The 18,937-nt window shown below is 41.7% G+C and overlaps 1 protein-coding gene across 2 annotated transcripts in view; it reads left to right on the top strand.

Annotated features, from left to right (window-relative positions):
- The window catches only part of KIAA1958 (KIAA1958 ortholog), a 65,119-nt gene extending 46,794 nt beyond the window's left edge, over nt 1–18,325 (top strand). For both annotated transcript variants that reach the window (XM_086869427.1, XM_086869425.1), the window contains exon 3: nt 3,273–18,325. In XM_086869427.1, the coding sequence (XP_086725553.1) occupies nt 3,273–4,318 (1,046 nt within the window). In that variant the 3' untranslated portion in view covers nt 4,319–18,325. The remainder of the gene's footprint in view (nt 1–3,272) is intronic.
- Nucleotides 18,326–18,937: the final 612 nt, after the last annotated feature.

Here is an 18,937-nt window from a genome sequence, read left to right as displayed (position 1 = left end):
ACTAGAACATCTTAAGTACTCATCACTTTTTCAAACTCATAGTTGGGAGTTTACCTTGGACCCCCCAGTAAGGTGGGTTTTACTGTCTTTTTCTGCCACACTCTGGTTTTCTTGGAAATGAAACTCTGATGTGGGATATGATAAAAAATGCAAGGGTTATAATCAGGTCCTTTGTGTGGGCGGAATGCAGCTGAAGGGGCAGGACCTCAGGAAATGTATCTCCAATTAATTTTTTTATGCTTCTGCTTGTAATCTTGTAAAACAGGGATAACAGCACTACTAGTTCCAAAGACTATGTTATAACAAGGAAAAGATACTAAGGATAGCTTGGCTTCATTGATGGATGATAGTATTTTTCGGTTGATTGGCTCTGACCAGCCAACTGAGAGAAATCAGACTGTAACACATGACTATTTGTATCCTAACAACAGAGACATACGGAAGACTATAAGAAAGGTGAGAGCATATGTAACACCTCCTCATTCTCCTATCCCACATAAATTTGCAGCTTGGGGACATTCTGATATAGAAATGTTCTCTAGGAGCCTTAGTGGCTTTTTTTTCTGTGCTTTCACCCAGTTTTGGAACGTATGCACACTGAAGAGTTGATGATGCACTGAATAATGGAGGTTCAAGAGCAAACAGGTTTATGTTTGCAGTAGTCAAGGAGCTAATGTAGATCCCCACCAATGTTTCTAGTTTCCACTAGCTCCACAGAACATTAAAAAGATTTTTGGTCTCTATTAAGCAAGATCAGCAAAGTGAGACAAAGCAAACATCTGGGAACTGTTCCATGGGAAAGTCCCTGCATTTTTGCCATGCTACATGATACATGACCAATATTTGAGTGGTCCAGTAGAGAGAGAATAATCCATTACTACTACTTCAGCCTGGATTCACAGCCAAAGTAGAGGTAGCTCTCCTGATATGGCTGCAGGAAAATCTGACCCATTCTTTTTTAACGTTTCCCACCTGCCTTGTGAAGGAACACACAACACACTATTGCAGGAATGCTGGATACTGTTTCAGCAATGTAAGTGCAGAGAATCTTTAATTCAGCATGGATTTTATAACTGTTAGCTGCAGATAGAGCAATTTCCTTTGCAGATTAAGGAAAGATGCTGTAACATAAATGACTGACTGGGTGTCACTGCTGTGTTGTGACAGGCTATCCTCTAAGAAGAAGTGATTGATGACATTTATAAAACTGAGCTGTTATATGTGCTGTTTATATTGAAATAGAACTTAGGATGTGGGCTGTCAGTCAAAGCAGTGATTACTTACACAGTTTTATAATAAGTGGTGGTGGGTGCAGTGAACAAAATACCAGAGTAAATGTTTGTTTTGGAGCTTTGAACAGGGCTGTCTTTTTGTTTCCAGCCTGCATCTAGCCACACTGAAAGGATCTATTATGTACATTGCCTAAAGCATGAGGCTTCACTGCAGGCTGCTAGAAGCTCTTTGATAATTACATCAGTATTAAAATGAGTTTCTGAATCAGGCAGGTGACCTTTCATTTTCCCCTGAAGCACAGTTCAAGCAAACCTCAGTCCTTTTTGGCAGCTTTTTTTCCTGTCTACAGAAGCCCTCAAAAGCCTCAGTTGCAGATGCCCACTTCTCTCTGCTTTGCAGAGGATTTGAGAAGCCCCCTACTCAGTGGGTGAGTGGTGTGGATGCAGGATGCCTCTCTCTGAAGACGCAGGACCTGGTTGTGATGGTTATAAACTCAGTCCTGTTTTTGTCCTGCTGGGAAGTCTTGGAGCAAGTAATTTCCTGTGCCTCTGTCTGCACATGTGTGCAGGTGATGGGATGAACTTTCTTGAGAGGCACTCTGTAGATTGGTAGGAGAAGCTGCCCAGCTCTGCACCAGTGTTTCTGCATCACATGGAACACTGTAGGTGGGGTAGGGAAGGAGAGACTGCCTTCCTTTTCCTGCTGCCTTCTCCCCTGCTAATAGGCTTACAGGGAAGAGAGGAGCAAATGACTGAGCACTGGTGCAAAGCCATGGGTGTGCTACACAGCCTGACATAATCTTGACCTGAATGGCAGAGAGGCAACGGGAACTTCTCTGGTCTCATATCACTCTGTGTGTTATCTTGGGTGGGAAACATCTGGTGAGGGTTGCTATGGCACTCTAAAAGGATGTAAAAATATGGGTTTTGCAGTGAGACCAAATGGAAAAGAACTTGGGTTAATTTTTTCCCCTCTCCTGCTTGTAAAGTGGAAGAGAGACAAAAAGTGTTTCACATACAATTCCAGAAAACAGTTAAATAATTGAATTTTTGCTTCTTTGCATTTGCTGTTAATTTTCTAAAACCATGAAGATTTATCACATTCATAATGACAGTTTCACCTATATGCTTTAAGCTGCATTCTTGTTCAGATAGTTTGCACATGTCAAGAAAACAGTCCTTAAAAACACACATTGCTTGTAAAGCTTTTCCTTTTTATGCTTCCCTTATGATCATCCAGAAAGTCAGCTGACAGTAATAGCTAACATAGTGGTAGCATCTGAATATTGTGTTTTGATATGTCATTGATTGTAAGGATTGATGAGTATGTATAGCCTTTTAAAGCAATATATTGTTTCCAGAATTTGATTTTTCTGCAAAATGAAAAGACAGGGTCATAATTGTACTTGTACTGTCAAGGTACAGTTTGATGACATAGAGAGGCTGTATAATCATGGTTTTTTCCATGTTGTCTGATATGAACGTATTAAGTATACTTTCTTTATTCTTGTACATTTGTAAATTGCACGTTGCTCTATAGCAATTTCATCTGTCATTTGTGTAGGATGTGCAGCCTTATTTTGTGCTGTATGTTCTGACTATATTTATTTCACTCTTGAAAAACGTGTTTGATTAAAGGTAAATATTACTGTCATAAATATGATGCTTTAGCTCTTTTTTAGTAGGAAAAAAATGTAAGCAGTACAACCTCTGGTTTTACAAAGGAATTCAGAGTGGGCTTATTCCTGAGTTTGGGCCTTGCACACAACATTGGGATCCGCAGAAAATCATTCCAGCTTGCCTTTGTGTGCCCCAGTGTCATGAGGAGCTCACTTAGTTTTGTATCATATAGTATGTCATTTGTTAAACTGAAGTTGGCATTTCAGTCATGTGTCAGGTATGTAAAGATGTTCACCAGTGCTCTTTGTGAAATTGGTTTTAAGTTCTTTCCTTTTTAAGGAAATTTGTTTTAGGAAAAAGTGCATCACATAAACTCACTGCTTCTGCTTTCTCTTTTCTGTCCCATTCTTTCACTTCCAGACCAGGATGAGAGAGCAGCAGAGCTCAGCAGGGAGCAGAATGAGAAGACCATTCGCAGCACGCAGACAGCTCTCCGCAATTTCCGAGAATTCCTGATTTCCAAGTATCCCTCTGAGACCCGTGAGATCTATGTCATCCCCTGCAAAGAGCTTGATGCCTATCTTGCATCCTTCTTTGTGGACGCCAGACAAAAAGATGGGTCTGAATATGAGCCAAACAGTCTGGCCAACTATCAGTGTGGACTGGAGCGGTATCTCAAAGAGCACAGGTATGGATACAGTATTACAAGGGATAAGGAGTTCAAGAGGTCCCAGGAAGCTTTAAAGCAAAAGCAGATAGAGCTGAGGTGTAAAGGCAAAGGAAACAAACCACACAAATCCATGAAGCTCACCTTTGCTGATGAGCTTATCCTGCGGAAAAGAGGCTTATTGAGCCGGTACAATCCTGAAGGGCTTCTGAACCTTGTGTGGCTGAACAACACTAAGGCATTTGGACACTGCACGGGTTTCCATGGGTCCACCCTCAAGTGGGGAGACATCCGGCTGCGGGTGACAGAGACTGGGCTGGAGTACCTGGAGTGGATGGGGCCAGACAATGGGGATGTGAGTACCAAGAGCAAGAGAGGCGGGACGGATTCACGGGTGTACGCCACCCAGCACTCCCCGCAGACCTGCCCCGTGCAGGACTACAAGGAGTACGCCCAGCGGCGCCCTCCGGCCATGCGCTACGAGGATGCGCCTTTTTACCTGTCCATCAAACCCGTTGTCAACTTGGCTGCACTTCACTGGTACAATTGCCAAGCCCTGGGGAAAAACAAGCTTGCCAAGATGGTGAAGACCATGTGTGAGAAAGGCAACATCCCTGGCCGCAAGACCAACTTCAGCGTCTACCAGAGCTGCAGCACCCTCTCAGAAGCTCAGAGCAACCAGCTGGTGCTGATCTGCAATAACTTGAGCCAGCAGGCTGCCCAGTCCATGGCAAGCCACTCCAATACTGGCAACTTCATAGTGTCAGCATCCTATGACTCTTCGTCTGACACGGCTTGAAAGAACACTGAACACTGTTTTTTTTCCTTTTTGTTTCAAGCATTCAGTTTGTGCTCAGTAATACACGTCAGCTGTGATTGTACACTATGCCCCCTCGTAGCCCTCTCTCCAGTGTTAATTCACTTTATAAGAATATATAAACATATAATATATTTTTCTTTTTACAAATAAGGCAACAGAAATAGTTTAGTATTACTAACAGTATTTATAGTGTTAATGCAAGAATGAAAGGTACTTATGGGTTATAATATGAATGGAGATTTTAAAAGGATAAAAATGGTTCTCAGGCAACACAAGATAGACTGAATATACCATTTTTAACATGCACACATTAATGAGTGTAAATCCCCAGGGAGGCTTACGTAGCAATTCTGTTCTGAAGCATTTTTTTAACTTAGTATTTTAACATGACCTCCCACAGTGGAGAAGACAAACTTATCATTGGCTGCTGCTTCTTACCTGCTAGCTTATTCTTGATCAGCAAGACCAAGAAATAAGAAATACATCAATGTAAGTCACAAAACCATTTACAGCATTTTTTGTCTGTTTTTATTATGTTTCCTGAGGCTCATTTACTCTACAAAAATTCTGAAGTCAGCTAAATGCCATTTTTAACTTTGGGGTATGTTGATTTTCTGGGATCAAAATATTGCCGGTGTTTAGGCTGAAAAGTATTGTTCTCAACAATATGCAAAAGTATAATGGCAAAACCATTGTCACACATAATTTTACCTCTTTAAGCATAGGTTGATATATTTTATCACTGTGTCTATGTAATGTAAAATTATTGACACAGAGCACTCTTTCAGTATTTTGGGAAAATCAACAGTGCAGAAAAATCTGCAGTCTTATCCCAGCTGTACAGAAAAATGGCATCAACTATGTCTTAAGCCATCATTTAAAATCCACAAAACAATAGAGAGTGTAATGATATTTCTACAGAAATTTTAAAATAATTTCTACTGAAAGGTAAAAAGCTGGATAGTTTTAAGTGCTGGAATACCAATTTAACTTAGCTACACATCATCTGTTTCCATTGCAGACAATGGGAAATGTGCATGCGAATCTGAAGGCAGAATTTGGACCTTAAAGCCTTGAAATAACAAGTTCTGCTGTTCTACTTTGTAATGTAGTTGTTCTACTACGAGTATGGGAAAAACACTAACAAATTCACTATTTCAGTGAACAATTATAATTCTTGACACTTAAAATTAGGACCAGTACTTTTCAAGTAATTAAACTAAGTATAAGTTCCACTAGGAATGTGCTAGGGCTGTAGTGAGGCTTTAGACAAGTCTGCTGGGGTAATTGAGTGCCTGCTGAAGTCAATGAAAGAGACAACCTTGGCTGACTTCCGCTAGGTATTGGACCAAACAGCCTTTGGAGAGGCTTTCTTGTTTTGCAGTTTTTAATTGTTGTGTTTCTTTCTCCTTTATGTCTGTATTTCTTCACATTCCTACATATCTTTCAAATTCTTTAGATCTGCAACTGTGCAATGACTTTAATCATCACTAATTCCAAAGAAGAGGTGAAAAAAAGGTAGCAAATAGAAATAGAAGTAAGCCACCTAGCACCTATAACCTTTTTTTTCTGTATTCCTAGGGTTAAATGTTCCTCTGTGAGACGGAGGTGGCAGTGTCTGCACCTCACTTAAGCCTTACTAAAGGTATGTTCTGGGGATGGAATAGATAGCAGATGTGTCACTGAAAAGTCTAAGGGCAGAGGTTTCCACTATAATAAATATCTGACCTCCCAGGAAGCTTTATGCAGGTGACTCAGCCTGGCTGTGATCTCTTTCTTTTCCACATGTAGCAAGGCTAAAGTCTGGGTTTCCTGTGTCTGACACACCATGGTAGTGTAACCACCAGTTCTACAGTCTTCCGTTTACCATCCGCTGTCTCTCAGGGTAGGCAGTGGGCACAAGCAATTGTTCATATTGTAGAGCCCTCCTTTTGTAACTTGTTGCTTTGGGAGTTGAGGCCAAAGTATGACTCAACTGAAGTGACTACAAGCTGTGTCTTTGACTTTCATTGCTGTGGCATATCTGAGTTGTAGGTGAAGGGGACAGAAGCACAGGGGGATTTCAGGTGAAGCCAGAAAGACAGCTGCCCAGTTCCCAGATGAGGCCAGATATCTGATTGCTGTTTGCACTGACTTGCCTTTTCACAGCAGTGCTTTTACTGTGATATAGCGAAAAACAGTTGTGCAAGGCCAGTGCTGCTCCAGGATTTTTTTATTGTTTTCCACTGAGGACTCATGCAGGTGTGCTTAGTATGTGCTGGAGTGCAAGCATTCCATGCCAAGGACCTCTCTCACAGTGCCAGATGAGAGCTCAGCTGTGGAGCTGACCTCTAGGGAAGTTAGGTTTCTGTTTCTCCCCCACTGGCACTCATCTCAACGCTTCCCAGTGACAGCTATTGAAGTATTTGATATGGCTCCCTACATTTCCTTTCCTGTTCTGCAGCAAGGGGATGGATATCAACTGGCCTTTGTGGGGCAGCAGATCTCTGTTTCCCACCTCTCCTCCCCAGCCCAGCCCCTCTCTGCTCTGTACGTGTGCCATGCTGCAAGCAGCTCTTCAAAATACTGCTACACATCAGTGCTGTAATTCATCCTCAACACAGACCTCAGAAGAAAGAAGACTGTCACTCTTGGGTTTTGAACTGAGAGGTCAAAACAAACATTTCCCATGACTTTTTGACTCTACATGTTGCCTAAATTGTTGATTACCACAGTATTAGGATGGTCTGTGCTGATGTCCAGCAGCAGTGAGGTACCCTTGACTTAGCAGGGCATGTGGGCAACCTTGGCTTGTGTGGTTAGGGGGATAACCAGTGGAGTGTGTATGCCTATTGTGATAGCCTCAGTATTATCACGAGGGAGGCCAGGGCCCAACTGGAATTAAATTTGGCCATGGACATCAAGGACAACAAGAAGGATGTCTGCAAATACATCAATAACAAAAGGAAAAGGACGAATAATACGGGCCACTAAATGAAGGGGGACCCTGGTAACAGAGGACATAGAGAACACAGAGTTACTGAATACTGCCTTTGCATTGGCAAGAACAGCCCTCAGGGATCTCTGACTCAGGAGACCAGGGTAAAGGAATGCTGGAAGGGAGACTTTACCTTGGTCAGGGAGGAAAAGGTGTTGGAGAACAGCTAGACATCCACAAATCTGTGCACCCTGATGGAATGCATCTGCAAGTGCTAAGAGACTTGGTGGACACCATAGCTGAGGCTGCTCATGATCGCCTTTGAAAGGTCATGGAGAGGTGCCTGCAGACTGAAAAACAAATGTCACCCCAGTGTTCAAAAGGAAAGAAAGAGAGCCCAGGAAATTACTGACTGGTTAGCCACACCCCAATCCCTGGACAGGTGCGGAAGTGCCTCATTCTGGAGGCTACTTCTATCCACAGAAGAAGGTGATCAGGGTAATCAGCATGGATTCACTGAAGATAAATAATGCTTGACCAACCTGATTTGCCTTTTACAATTTAATAACTATGTGGATGGATGAGGGGAGAGCAGCAATCTTGTCTGCCTCAGCTGCAGTGAGGCTTTTGATGCTGTTTCTCACAGGGAAACTCAGGAAGAGTGGACTGAATGGGAGGATGGGCAGGTGCACTGAGAACTGGCTAAACAGCAGACCCCAGAGATCATAATCAGTGGCACAGGCTCTAGTTGGAGACCTGTCCCCAGTGGTGTCCCCCAGGGTTCAATAGTGGGCCCAGTCTTGTTTAACTTACCCATCAATGACTTGGGTGAAGGGGCAGAGGCCTGCTCAGCAATTTCACTGACAACACAAAGCTGGGAGGAGTGGCCCATACCCCAGAGGGCTCTGCAGCCCTTCAGAAGGGCCTCAACACCTGGAGAGATGGGCAGAGAGAAACCTTCTGAAATTCAGCAAAGGCAAAGGCAGGGTCCTGCACCAAGGCAGGAACAGCCCCAGGCACCAGCACAGGCTGGGGGTGACCTGCTGGGAAGCAGCTCTGTGGAAAAGGAGCTGGGATCCTGCTGGACAACAACTCCCCATGAGCCAGCAGTGCCCTGGTGGCCAAGGCCAGTGACGTCCTGGGCTGCATTCAGGGGAGCAGTGCCAACAGGTTAGGGGGAGGTGATCCTGCTCCTCTACTCAGCTCTGGTGAGGCCTCACCTGGAATACTGTGTCCAGCTCTGGGCTCCTCAGTGCAAAAGAGACATGGAGCTCTGGAGCAGATCCAGTAGAGGGCAACAAAGATTATTGAGGCACTGGACATCTCTCTAAACACATACAGGAACAGATTCCCCAGAGAGGACTCACCTTCACTGGATATATTCAAGAACCATCTGGGCACAATCATGTGCTGTGTGCTTTAGGATGACCCGGCTGAACAGGGAGCTTGAAACAGAAGATACACTGTGGTTCCTTCCGACCTTACCCACGCTCTGATTCTGTGATTCTGTGATTATAGAAATAGTTTTGTTCTGCTTTGTGATATCTGTAGTAACTCCAGCAGTGCTGATGGCAGACTGTCTGGTAAGTCCTGGTGTAGCAGCCCTACACAGACTACTTGTTGAAAAAGTTAAACATATATAGACAGAATATTATTCCCAAGTAATATCCCAGTACAAAAATCAACTTACTACTTTTGAAGGGCATTTAATGCAACCTATTATTCAGTCTTTATTTGTGGACAGATAAAGGAATTGACTGACCACAGTTTATCTAATTACTACTTGTATTAAGGCTGTGAAAAGTTAAATGTCTGGAAGGGAGAGTTTGGATTTAAACTGCTTTTGTGGTTTTGTCTAATACTGGTAGGAGAGTAGATGTCCTAATCTCTGTATTTTAGATGAGAGAGGACAACTCAGTTATTTGCAGTTTTGACTGAGGGTATCACAGCTGCTTTGGCAGCAAGTTGCAAGCTCACAGCAATGGTTTGCAGCTTCCCTGGTGCTAAGACACAGCAGTGTGGCTGGGGCTAGTGCTGCCAAGTTTTACCATCCTGCCCTAAATGAAGAACTGTGGTCTCCAACCTTGGCTCTTGTTACTGAGCACCTCTTACCATGAAATCAAGGACTGCTGACAAAACACTGTCCTGCTCTTGTCCAGCACAGGCTGTATGATGGCTACAGTGAGGCACTGCAGGTGGTGGCTGCACTCCTGACTACATCGTACTCTGATACAAAAGCTAAGCTTTTGCCCCATAGCGAGGCTGTGATTTTCTTAAGATGGGGATAGCTGACTCCAAAATGGGGCTCACTTTTCTCCTTTCTTTTTCCTTCCTTTTTTCCCTGCCACCCACCCTTCTTCAATTTGATGTTAGACCTTGTCAGTGAATGATTTCAACTCAGTTCCCCAGCAGAAAACACAGGAAAAAAAGAGGGAAGTAAAATAATTTTCTGCCAACATACTGAGCTGAATCTACTAAAAAATTGAGGTGCAGATCCAGCTGGGGAGACAGAAGATGGTGTTTGTCCACCAGCATCAGAGTCATTAGCCTGGCTCAGCTACTGTATCCCATTAGAAACCCATCAAAAGGATAATGCAGACTGAGACTCTTCCGGATCATTTGCAGGTGTATTGGATGCCTTCAAAATTACCTACTGGCTTTTGGGAGATTTGCTCACTGCTACCAAGAGCAAAATTTGGCCTTGAACTTAAGAGGCTGAGTGCCAAAGCACAGGCCTACACAGTGCAAGGGGTCTGCACCAATGCTAGTGTTGACTTTCCCACGTGGCCTTCTCGGGACACCACAATAAGAGTCAAACATGGGGATTATATGTGGATGTCACTGGACTGGTCTGGATGCAGTCATGCACAATACCTGCATTTGGATCTGTTCACATGATTGCACATGTAGATGGGCAGAGCTGTGGACACTGTATAGTGTAAGCTCTGGTTTTTTAGTCATCCATCCATGTGTTTATCATATTGTGGTTTTGCACAATGTTACATGTCTTCATGCAGTTAGCTGGAATTGAAGTCTGTGATGCCTGGGTGTTGCAAACTGCCTGTTTTATTTTCAAAAATGTATTTATGCAACAAAATGTATTTTTAAGCGCAGGAAAATGAAATAGTGTCATGAACTACACTGTAAACTAAATTCCAAGGGATATCTAAAATAACAACACATACCTTGTTCGCTTGCATAATGCAATAAGTCTGTGATCGCAGCATCAGGGCTACTGACATAGAGGATAATCTAACAATGGAATCTGTGTCCATGTTGCATGTTCTCCATGAAGAGTATCAACACTGCCAAGCTGCTTTTAGAAGCTGCTGTGGACTGATACTCAGTCTCTATAGCGTTGTTGCCCTCTTAGAAAACTGTGTAGAGAATGACACACAAGCAGTGTTTGTTCTGTTGTTTGTGTCTTAGATGTTTGTGAATCTTGTTCTGCTGTTTGTGCAAGTGATGTGGGGTGGTAAGATGGGGATCAGAAAGAGCAGGTGCTGTCTAGAGCCCAGGCTGTACTGAGACAGCCTTAAAGGAAACTGAGATTCCTGTTGCACTAGGTTTCCTTCTGTTGAGCTCATATTTTACCCTTTCTTGTCATCATGTCTGTGTACATCCCATAAGTGCATTGACTGACCTGACTAGCACATGTGGTGCATGGGCTGATCATTCTGCCTGAGAATTAGCTGCAAACGATTGTGATTGACTGATCTTCCCCAACCCCAACAGCTCCACTCCTCTCACCATTCCTCATCCTCAAATATTCCTCCTCCCTGGTGTCTGTACCGTGGGGCAGGGGGACTGCTTTGTGCAGGGCTGCTCTTGGCTGGGAGCCCTGCCCATCAAGTGACCTTGTGCTTTGGGGATAACGCGCTCAGGGCGGACCACCTCGCATGGGATATGTGGGGTTGTGGGATACTGTGTGTGAGCACTCTGGAGGCTCACATCTCTCATGATGGAAGCACTCTACTTCCCTCTTCTGCTTTTTGTGAGAGGCTTTCAAGTCATGAAATTAGATTAAATTTACTCTTGTGTAGAGGACCTGGCCCACATCTGTGTGCTGTGTGGCCCTCTACTGATAGCATGGACTGACAAGTAGGACTGAGATGACTGGTCCTCAACAGTCTGCAACTTCTGGGCTCCCTCTGTCATGGAGAGAAGTTCATCTCATGGTGTGGATGACAGGACATTAGGACTCATCCATCTCCCTGAACTTCCAAAGTGTGAACATGTTCTAAAAAAGTGAACCTACAGGATGTAGAATTGTCATCTTATTTGCCTGAAACGAGCCAGTTCATCCCTCTGGGTTAAGGTAGAGAAGGACTTCTTACTATGAAACATGGAAATGGTCCTGCTCTTCTTAATGAGGGTTCTTTGCTAAATGTCACCATGAAGAGATGGCTTCTTTGCTGTTCTTGTTCTTAAGGGACAGGATGTATTTTCTCTTATTTCTCTGCTTTCCTGTGTGTGCTGAATCTGCACTCAGTGCTGAGGAACAGTGGAGAGAGACCATCTATCGTAAAGTATGGCTATATTCCTAGCCAGAAACTTGGAACTTTGGAACTATGCTTTCTGGTGATGGTCCCTAAGCACTGAGCCATGTTTTGGTGGCTGGGGACACTCTAATAGTTGGTGTCTTCCAGCTGTCTGTTTGCTCTGTGCAGAGCCAGCATGAAGGTTGCAGCATGATTCTCCAGAAACAGCCCAAGGGCAGCTTTTCAAGGACACCCTGCCATCTGCAGGCCAAGGAGGGAGGAGGCCTTAAGCACAAGTAAATGATGATACTTTCCAAAGGACAGCATATGAAAAACACGTGAGGCTGTACTTGATCTCTTCAAGGGTATTGGAAAGCTAAGGGCTGCCAGGGACATCAGTGCCCCACCTCTTTCACAGGAGCTTATCTACAGCCGGTGAGGGAGCGACCCTTCTGAGGACAAGTCGGCATTCTCTGAGCCCCCAGTGAGTTGCATGGTTGCACTGCTTCCAGCTGCACTCCTGCAAACGAGGTTCCAGCTTGTTCCTCCCCACTGCATTGTGGCTGATATCTTGCAAAGCCCTATTGCCATTGTTCTCCAGCACCTTGACTCTTCCTGGAAGCAGCAGAGAGACATGTACAGTGGCAAAATCCTGCAAAGCTGTGAAGCTCTAGAGCCCAGTCACCCCTGAGCTTGTTGAAAAGTTTGACAATATCCTCTCAAGGGGAACATATTTGAAGCAGTGGCAATGTCTAAAGCTTTAATTCCTAATCTGATGTGGGAAAAGATGAGTTTGCCACAAAATTTTCTTGTTACGTGAACTAATGGATCTCTGTCTCAAGAAATTAATTTATTTCTGATTTTCTCACTCAGTTGGTTAATGTTAGTTGGTAATGCATACAAAATTCCACTTTGTTACACAAATGCCACTAAATGAGTTGTCTGTACATTAAAAAATGGACTTAATGTTTCAAAGATATTAGGATTCTTTTGGCTAGTCTTTTATTCTTATGCTCAGCATTTATTGAACAGCATTTATCACTATCTGAAGAAACTAGTGCCATTTCAGATTTCAGTCTGATCTTTTGTAATTAAAAGAGGTTTCTTTCACAGCACTTAAGGTACTGGTAAGGTAGGTGCTATCTTTGAAATTCGGTGGGGTAGTTTCAGTTGGAATGAGAAGAGGTGTTTAGCTTTTTTAAATGAAGCTGTAGGAATCCATTAGTGAGTTCTTTTTGGTTACTGCTGTTTGATAGAGTCTGTAAATGTTAAGAAAATAACATAACAGTCAAGGGAAGGTAAAAACATCAAGAAAATACAAAATGTTTAGAAAAAAGTAGAAGACTAAATGCTTAAAATTAATTAGTTAATTAAACAGATACTGTCTTTGCCACTTCAGCTGACTTTTTTTTTAAATAAACAAATAAAACTCTCTTGATATTCCTCATGCCTAGAATTTAATCTGCTTTCTGAAAGTTGTAATCTTGCTGAGACTACCCTTGTTATCATTTTAGCATATTCTCAGCTGGCCTACATTATATGTAGCTTTATGGTCTGTTCCACATTGCTCCTGCTGGGATTCCTCTTTCTCTTCTACTATCACATTTAATTCACTTACTATATGTAAATTTCCAGCCTGAAAACAAATCCATGCAGGAGACACTGCCTCACTATCTTCAGTTGTGGATATAGAAGGCAAGGATCAATACTAAATAGCTTCAAATTGATAACTTTTGTATATGGAGATGAATGTCCTATTGTCTCTGGGGCTAAAGGTACACTGAGCAATGACTGTAGCGTCAGTCGCTTTGTGGACACCTTTGTTTTCTGCCTGGTGATTATGATTCAGATCTTGGAAGCTTTGACTTCTTCAGGAGCTTTTTCAGTGAGCAGCTTGAAAGACTGGGTTCCTCTACACGAGGCTGGGTGCATGGATGTGAAATGCAGCTGCAGAAGTACCCAAGGCACTCAGAGATGTGCAGACAGAAGGTGAAATGAAATGTCTTAATGAAATCTGAAAGCTCTCAGGGGAGGAAATGGTGAGAACCTGATTTTGTACCTACTTATGGCAGTACCTCCAAGCAAAGGTGGTGCTCCTGCCAGAGAGAATTTGGTGCCACTTCTGCAGAGTGCTGTGAGAAGTGCATGCCCCATGCCTCTGCTTCCACCAAGCTCGGGCTGTTCCTGCACTTCCCCCCAAGCACATGACTAGCCCCACTGGAAATGAGTCTGAGGTGTGCAGGAGAGGACATCACTTGGCCACAGATGCGTTGTTGGTGCTTGTTTTTGTCCATGTGGGCCATCCATCTCAGGGTTCATCTCGAGACCTGTCTGGGCAGACCTCAATACTGAAGAAAAAGAAGTGGCAGAATATCCAAGTGCAGTGAAAGGCAGTGAAAAAGCCTGGTAAACACAATGGAAGTTTTTGTCCTTTTTTCTAAAGAAGGCAAGGGTAATCCTTATCCTTTAATATCCTACTTTGTTTTATACCAGAATTAGAAAATCTTTTCCATTGGTTTTAATTATTTGCAGGCTTTAACTCTGCCTTTGAAAAGCATTTTTGCTATGTCAGCCCTTGGTCTCATGGTGAGCAGTGATAGGAGAAACAGCTAACGCATGGATTTTGTCTTTCCCTGCGTGCAGTGTTTAATCTTTCTAATCTCTTAATGTGAATGTATTTTTTGCCATTTTGTAAATTCATAAGAATAGCACAGTTTCTTCCAAAACAGCAGTTGACAAACATTGCTTCAGTAAAACTAAATTTCTGCCTAACTGTGAATTCTCCATAGTGACCATTCTTAGTTAAACCTCTAAAAGGCTAACACTCACTCACTGAGTTTAACGACTTTTTTTTTAAGAACGGTTTGTAAAAACTAGGTTTTTAAAAAATATTTTATTAAAAATATTAGTCTTGCATAATAATGATAACAATAATAATAATAGTAGTAGTAGTAATAATGATTCTATGTATTGTGTGATTCAGTGATGTTGCTCTTAAAATTCTGCATGTTTTCTAGATGTTCTGACATTTGTATGTTTATGTGGTAGTTGTAAAGATCCTAACCATTGCTGCTATTATCACCACCATTTTAGGTAAGCGAAAATTCTATTATGAAGCTGTGCCAGTTAGCAGGATTTTTGTGTGTCATGCTAAAACTGCATTCTGCTGATCATTTCTTGGTTTATGCCAGTATTTAGTGCCTTCTGTAGAAGGAATCAATATGTTGTGGTAGATGGGATGTGCCAAATTTCTAATATCTTGTCTGCACAGATGATCACTTACCAGCTTGAAGCTTAAAAAAACGTAAAAGGAAAAAATAATATTTAACTCCTCATTTTTCTTTAAAGTGTCTTCTCATTGATTTTAATTTGGAAAAACCCTCAAAAGAGCTGAAAAGAAGCCATCTTCTCCTGCCACACCCCCTGCAGCAGCAGTCTACCAGCTGTGAGTGGTATGAGGGAATGTGTAGCACCCAAATGTTCCTATTGGTAATGGATCTAATGAATAGCTAGGCCTGCTCAAGTAATTTTGTAGGCATGCTAAAACACCACTTAATTAAAGCAGTCCTCTGATTACCATATGAAACTGTTAGCTCTCATAGCAGTTGTGAGCTGGCTCTTGTAAACAAGTGTCAGCTTGGTCAAGTGGTGGATTCCAGTCTCTGCTCTGCCTCTATGGAAGCCCTACATTGCTGCCAAATGAGACTTGGATGAAAGTCAAGCCCAAGATTTTTGTTCTCTTTCTTTCCAACTGCTCCCATAGCAGACAAGCCCTGTTTATCAAAATTTTGACCTTGCATTTTCAGTTCCTTTTCTACCCTCTCCCTAAAATCTGGCTGTGTTGCAAATGCACACAAAGCATATGCATTCATTTTGATCTTTGTAAGATTTTGACAGGCTGAAATTCTATCATACTGTACTCATATTGTAACAAAGAGGCAAGAGGGAAATGTGAGATACTCACCTCTGGTGGATTTCCCAGCCATCAGGCATGGTTCACTGTACCTAGGCTGGTCTTTAAGGTAGTATTTTGAATGGAAAAAAGAAGAGATGGCCATCAGTTTTCCATCTCTATTGAGACATGAAAGCCATCTTGAAAAGTCTTTTCAAATCAAAATAACAACTTATGAGAAAAACTGTGTAATTGGGAAAATGAGAGTATATTGAATTCATCCTTAGAAGTATTGTTCTGAATTCTTCTCTTGTCTCCAAGCAGGAAAGTTTGCAACCCTTGTGACGTAAAACACTTCCAAAAGATATTGTTTATGCCAAAAATTTCAATGTACTTGTTCATTTTAGCAATAACCAGGACATTTACAAAAAGCAATATTAAAGGAAGCATACAGAATACACTGAAAATCATCCTGTGTTGGTTGCATGCAGGTCCTCCAAAACTTGATGAATTTAAAAACCCCAGCTGAAGATTAAAACCTTCCACAAGTGATAGAATGCCGAGAAGCTTTTTGCAGCACCTCAGTTTCTATCAGTTAGAGGGAACAGGGCTCTCTTCAGAAATGTTAGGTCCTATAATTATCCTTTAAAAACTGCAAACTTCTTCAGACTTGTTTGACCAGACAAAGAGCCATCTGGGACCAGTTACATTGTGGTTCTCCATTATTTTGGTTGTCCAGTAGCCATTTACACATAAACATGTGCTTCCACTAGTATGAGTGGAGAGCTTTCAGTCCTGCCTATGTGGCCCTAATACTAAATATTCAAGGCATGGTCTTATATCCTACATTTCTTCTGTTTATGGGTAGATCAGAGTGTCAGTGATCTTACCATTGCACTAATTGTCTTACCAATTTGTCTTTCTAACTTCCATGTGTTGGCCTAATTTGCCCAAAAACCAGTCAGATTCCTGCAACACAGCAGCTGTTTTCCCCCCATCTTCTTTTCCATTGTGAAGCTAGGTGTATCTGCATTATCTCCAGCTTAGATTTGGGTCATCCTTTATTCCCACATAGCACACTGGAAATGCAGTAAGGGTTCTATAGGTGCAGACCTGATTTAGCCTGCTGCCTGTGGCATGTCAGTCTCTAGTTGCATTTGTTTGCTTTTCACCATAGTTCATCAGTTTTCAAGATGCAAACTAGATGATATTAATGGTGTGCTGGCTTAGTTACCACCTTGCAATCACAGTGATTCTTTCAGTGCACATATTGTCAGTCTTGTAATTACATTTTGCCTGATGTGTATTATATTGCAGGACCAGCTTTCCTTTTTCCTTTTAAATATAGCTTATTCTATGCTGCTGAAAGGATCCAGGAAAGAATTATCCATCCAAACCCCGGTGGAATTTGGGACCTAGCTTTTTTTAGACCCCCTTGCAAGCCCCAGCTGTAATCAGCTATTTAAGGCAGAAATTTCAGTGTAAGGAGTGCTACATATCTTCTACTCCAAATGCAGTTGCCTGTACAGAGGGCACCTTCTTACACAGACCTCTTGCTCCTGCATTTGGGAGATTATATAAACAGCAGCTTATTAGGGAGAAGTAATATTTTTATGCATTTTAATGCATTAAGCTCTACAAATCTAGAAATCTGGGGGAAAGGAGAAGATTACTAGATCATTTTCTGAAAATGTGAGCAGTATTGTCAACTAGTCCATTTTCAGTTAACTGTTTGACTCCATTGTCCTCAAATTACCCTATTTCTGTACTTGTACAGCAACATTTGAAAAACAAGCAAAAAGGCTTTGTGGCTGTAAATGGAGAAGGATTTCATAACCTACTTTGAGCCTCAGATCCCCAGTGGGGTTTCCAGGTCTGGTAATTTTTTTACTAATCAGCTGGATAAGTTTTGATCCATAGGAATGTCACATTGCCATGTCTGCAGCATATTTTTAAGGAACAAACTTCATACAGGGTAACTTCAGACTTCACTGGCGAAGACCAATACGGTCAATAAAGTTGTCTGTCAGTTGTGTCAGTTGAGAACTGTTTTTTTTTTTTGTTTTTGTTTTTGTTTTTTTTTTTGTTGTGATATATTTTGCTTCTTCAAGACATTCCACTACTTTTTAATGGGGATAGACTAAACAAATGTGTGTTGTACTGTTGTCTGCCACAATGTCTTCTTGAAAAATGTTCTTTATTTGAGTACAAAAGTGCCCTCAACAAGAAGAAAGTAAAAAGACCAAGAGGGTTTTTTTAAAGTGGTATTTCTGAGTTTTTTCTCTGGCTTAGTTGTCAGATAATTAGGCTTTTGAAAATAATGGATTCAATTTGTACTGATTGGAGTATGACATTCACTGTTACTGGTCTGTAAATTCCAGAGATATTCTGATCTTTATTGCACTTCACCTCCATTTTTATTCTCTTATGATAATCTTTAAGAAGTCTGTTTCTGCTGCATTAGAGATTGGTTTCAGTGTCTGTACAATGTTTGCTACTATTGTAGTGTGACTTTGTATTTTTGATTTTTAAAATTTGTATTGGTACAGCCTTAACTTACAGAAATAAAGACCATTTAAAATAAATCAAAATAGTCATTGATGTCTGTGATAAGTGCATGCTTTATTCACAGTATTTTGTCTGTAATTAGGTGTAGCAACCAAGTCTCATGTATTTAATAAATTGTTTTCTGCAAAGTTGACTCTTTTCTTTAATCGAGTGAAAACCATTTATGTGGCATTTCAAAGCATGTTGTATAAAAGAAGCATAAGCTGTGTCTCATGTTTTTCAAGTATGAGTATCTGCATGGCTGGGGAGTTCCCATGAACCTGTGCTGCATTTTGATTAGCAGAGTGCAAATTGGCTGACCAAGAAATAGTTGCTGTCATACCCTCCTAACTTCTGGGGTTGTGTTTCAGGAAAACATTTAAACAATTGCTTAACTAAGTCTTTCCCTATTCAGGAATGTACTTAAAAGGAAGCTTGACTTGAACCATATGCTTATTTAATCTCAGTATAGTAGGACTGAAAGCCTACATTCTTATAGCCATTTCGGAGAGCCTTTTGGAAGTAATTTTCCTGAACCTCAATTCCAAGGCACAATTAGCACTGAAATTATTTATATTGCATTCAGAATTTCAGCAGTAAGGTCTGCTCTCCATATTGTTTTGTTTTAAAGTTCATCTAGAATAAAGTATGAATCCAAAAATATGCATCTTTTAAGACAGGCTTGTCAGATACAAAGTTTTTCTGTTCAAGAGGTTTTAAAATGAAAAGACCAAAAACTAAAGCTGATAAAGCCCCTATAT

This window comes from Cyanistes caeruleus, chromosome Z (genome assembly GCF_971803275.1).
Source record: "Cyanistes caeruleus chromosome Z, bCyaCae1.hap1.1, whole genome shotgun sequence".
Lineage (NCBI taxonomy): Eukaryota > Metazoa > Chordata > Aves > Passeriformes > Paridae > Cyanistes > Cyanistes caeruleus.
Note: the sequence above shows the minus strand (reverse complement) of the source record. Positions and strands in the feature narration are given on the sequence as shown.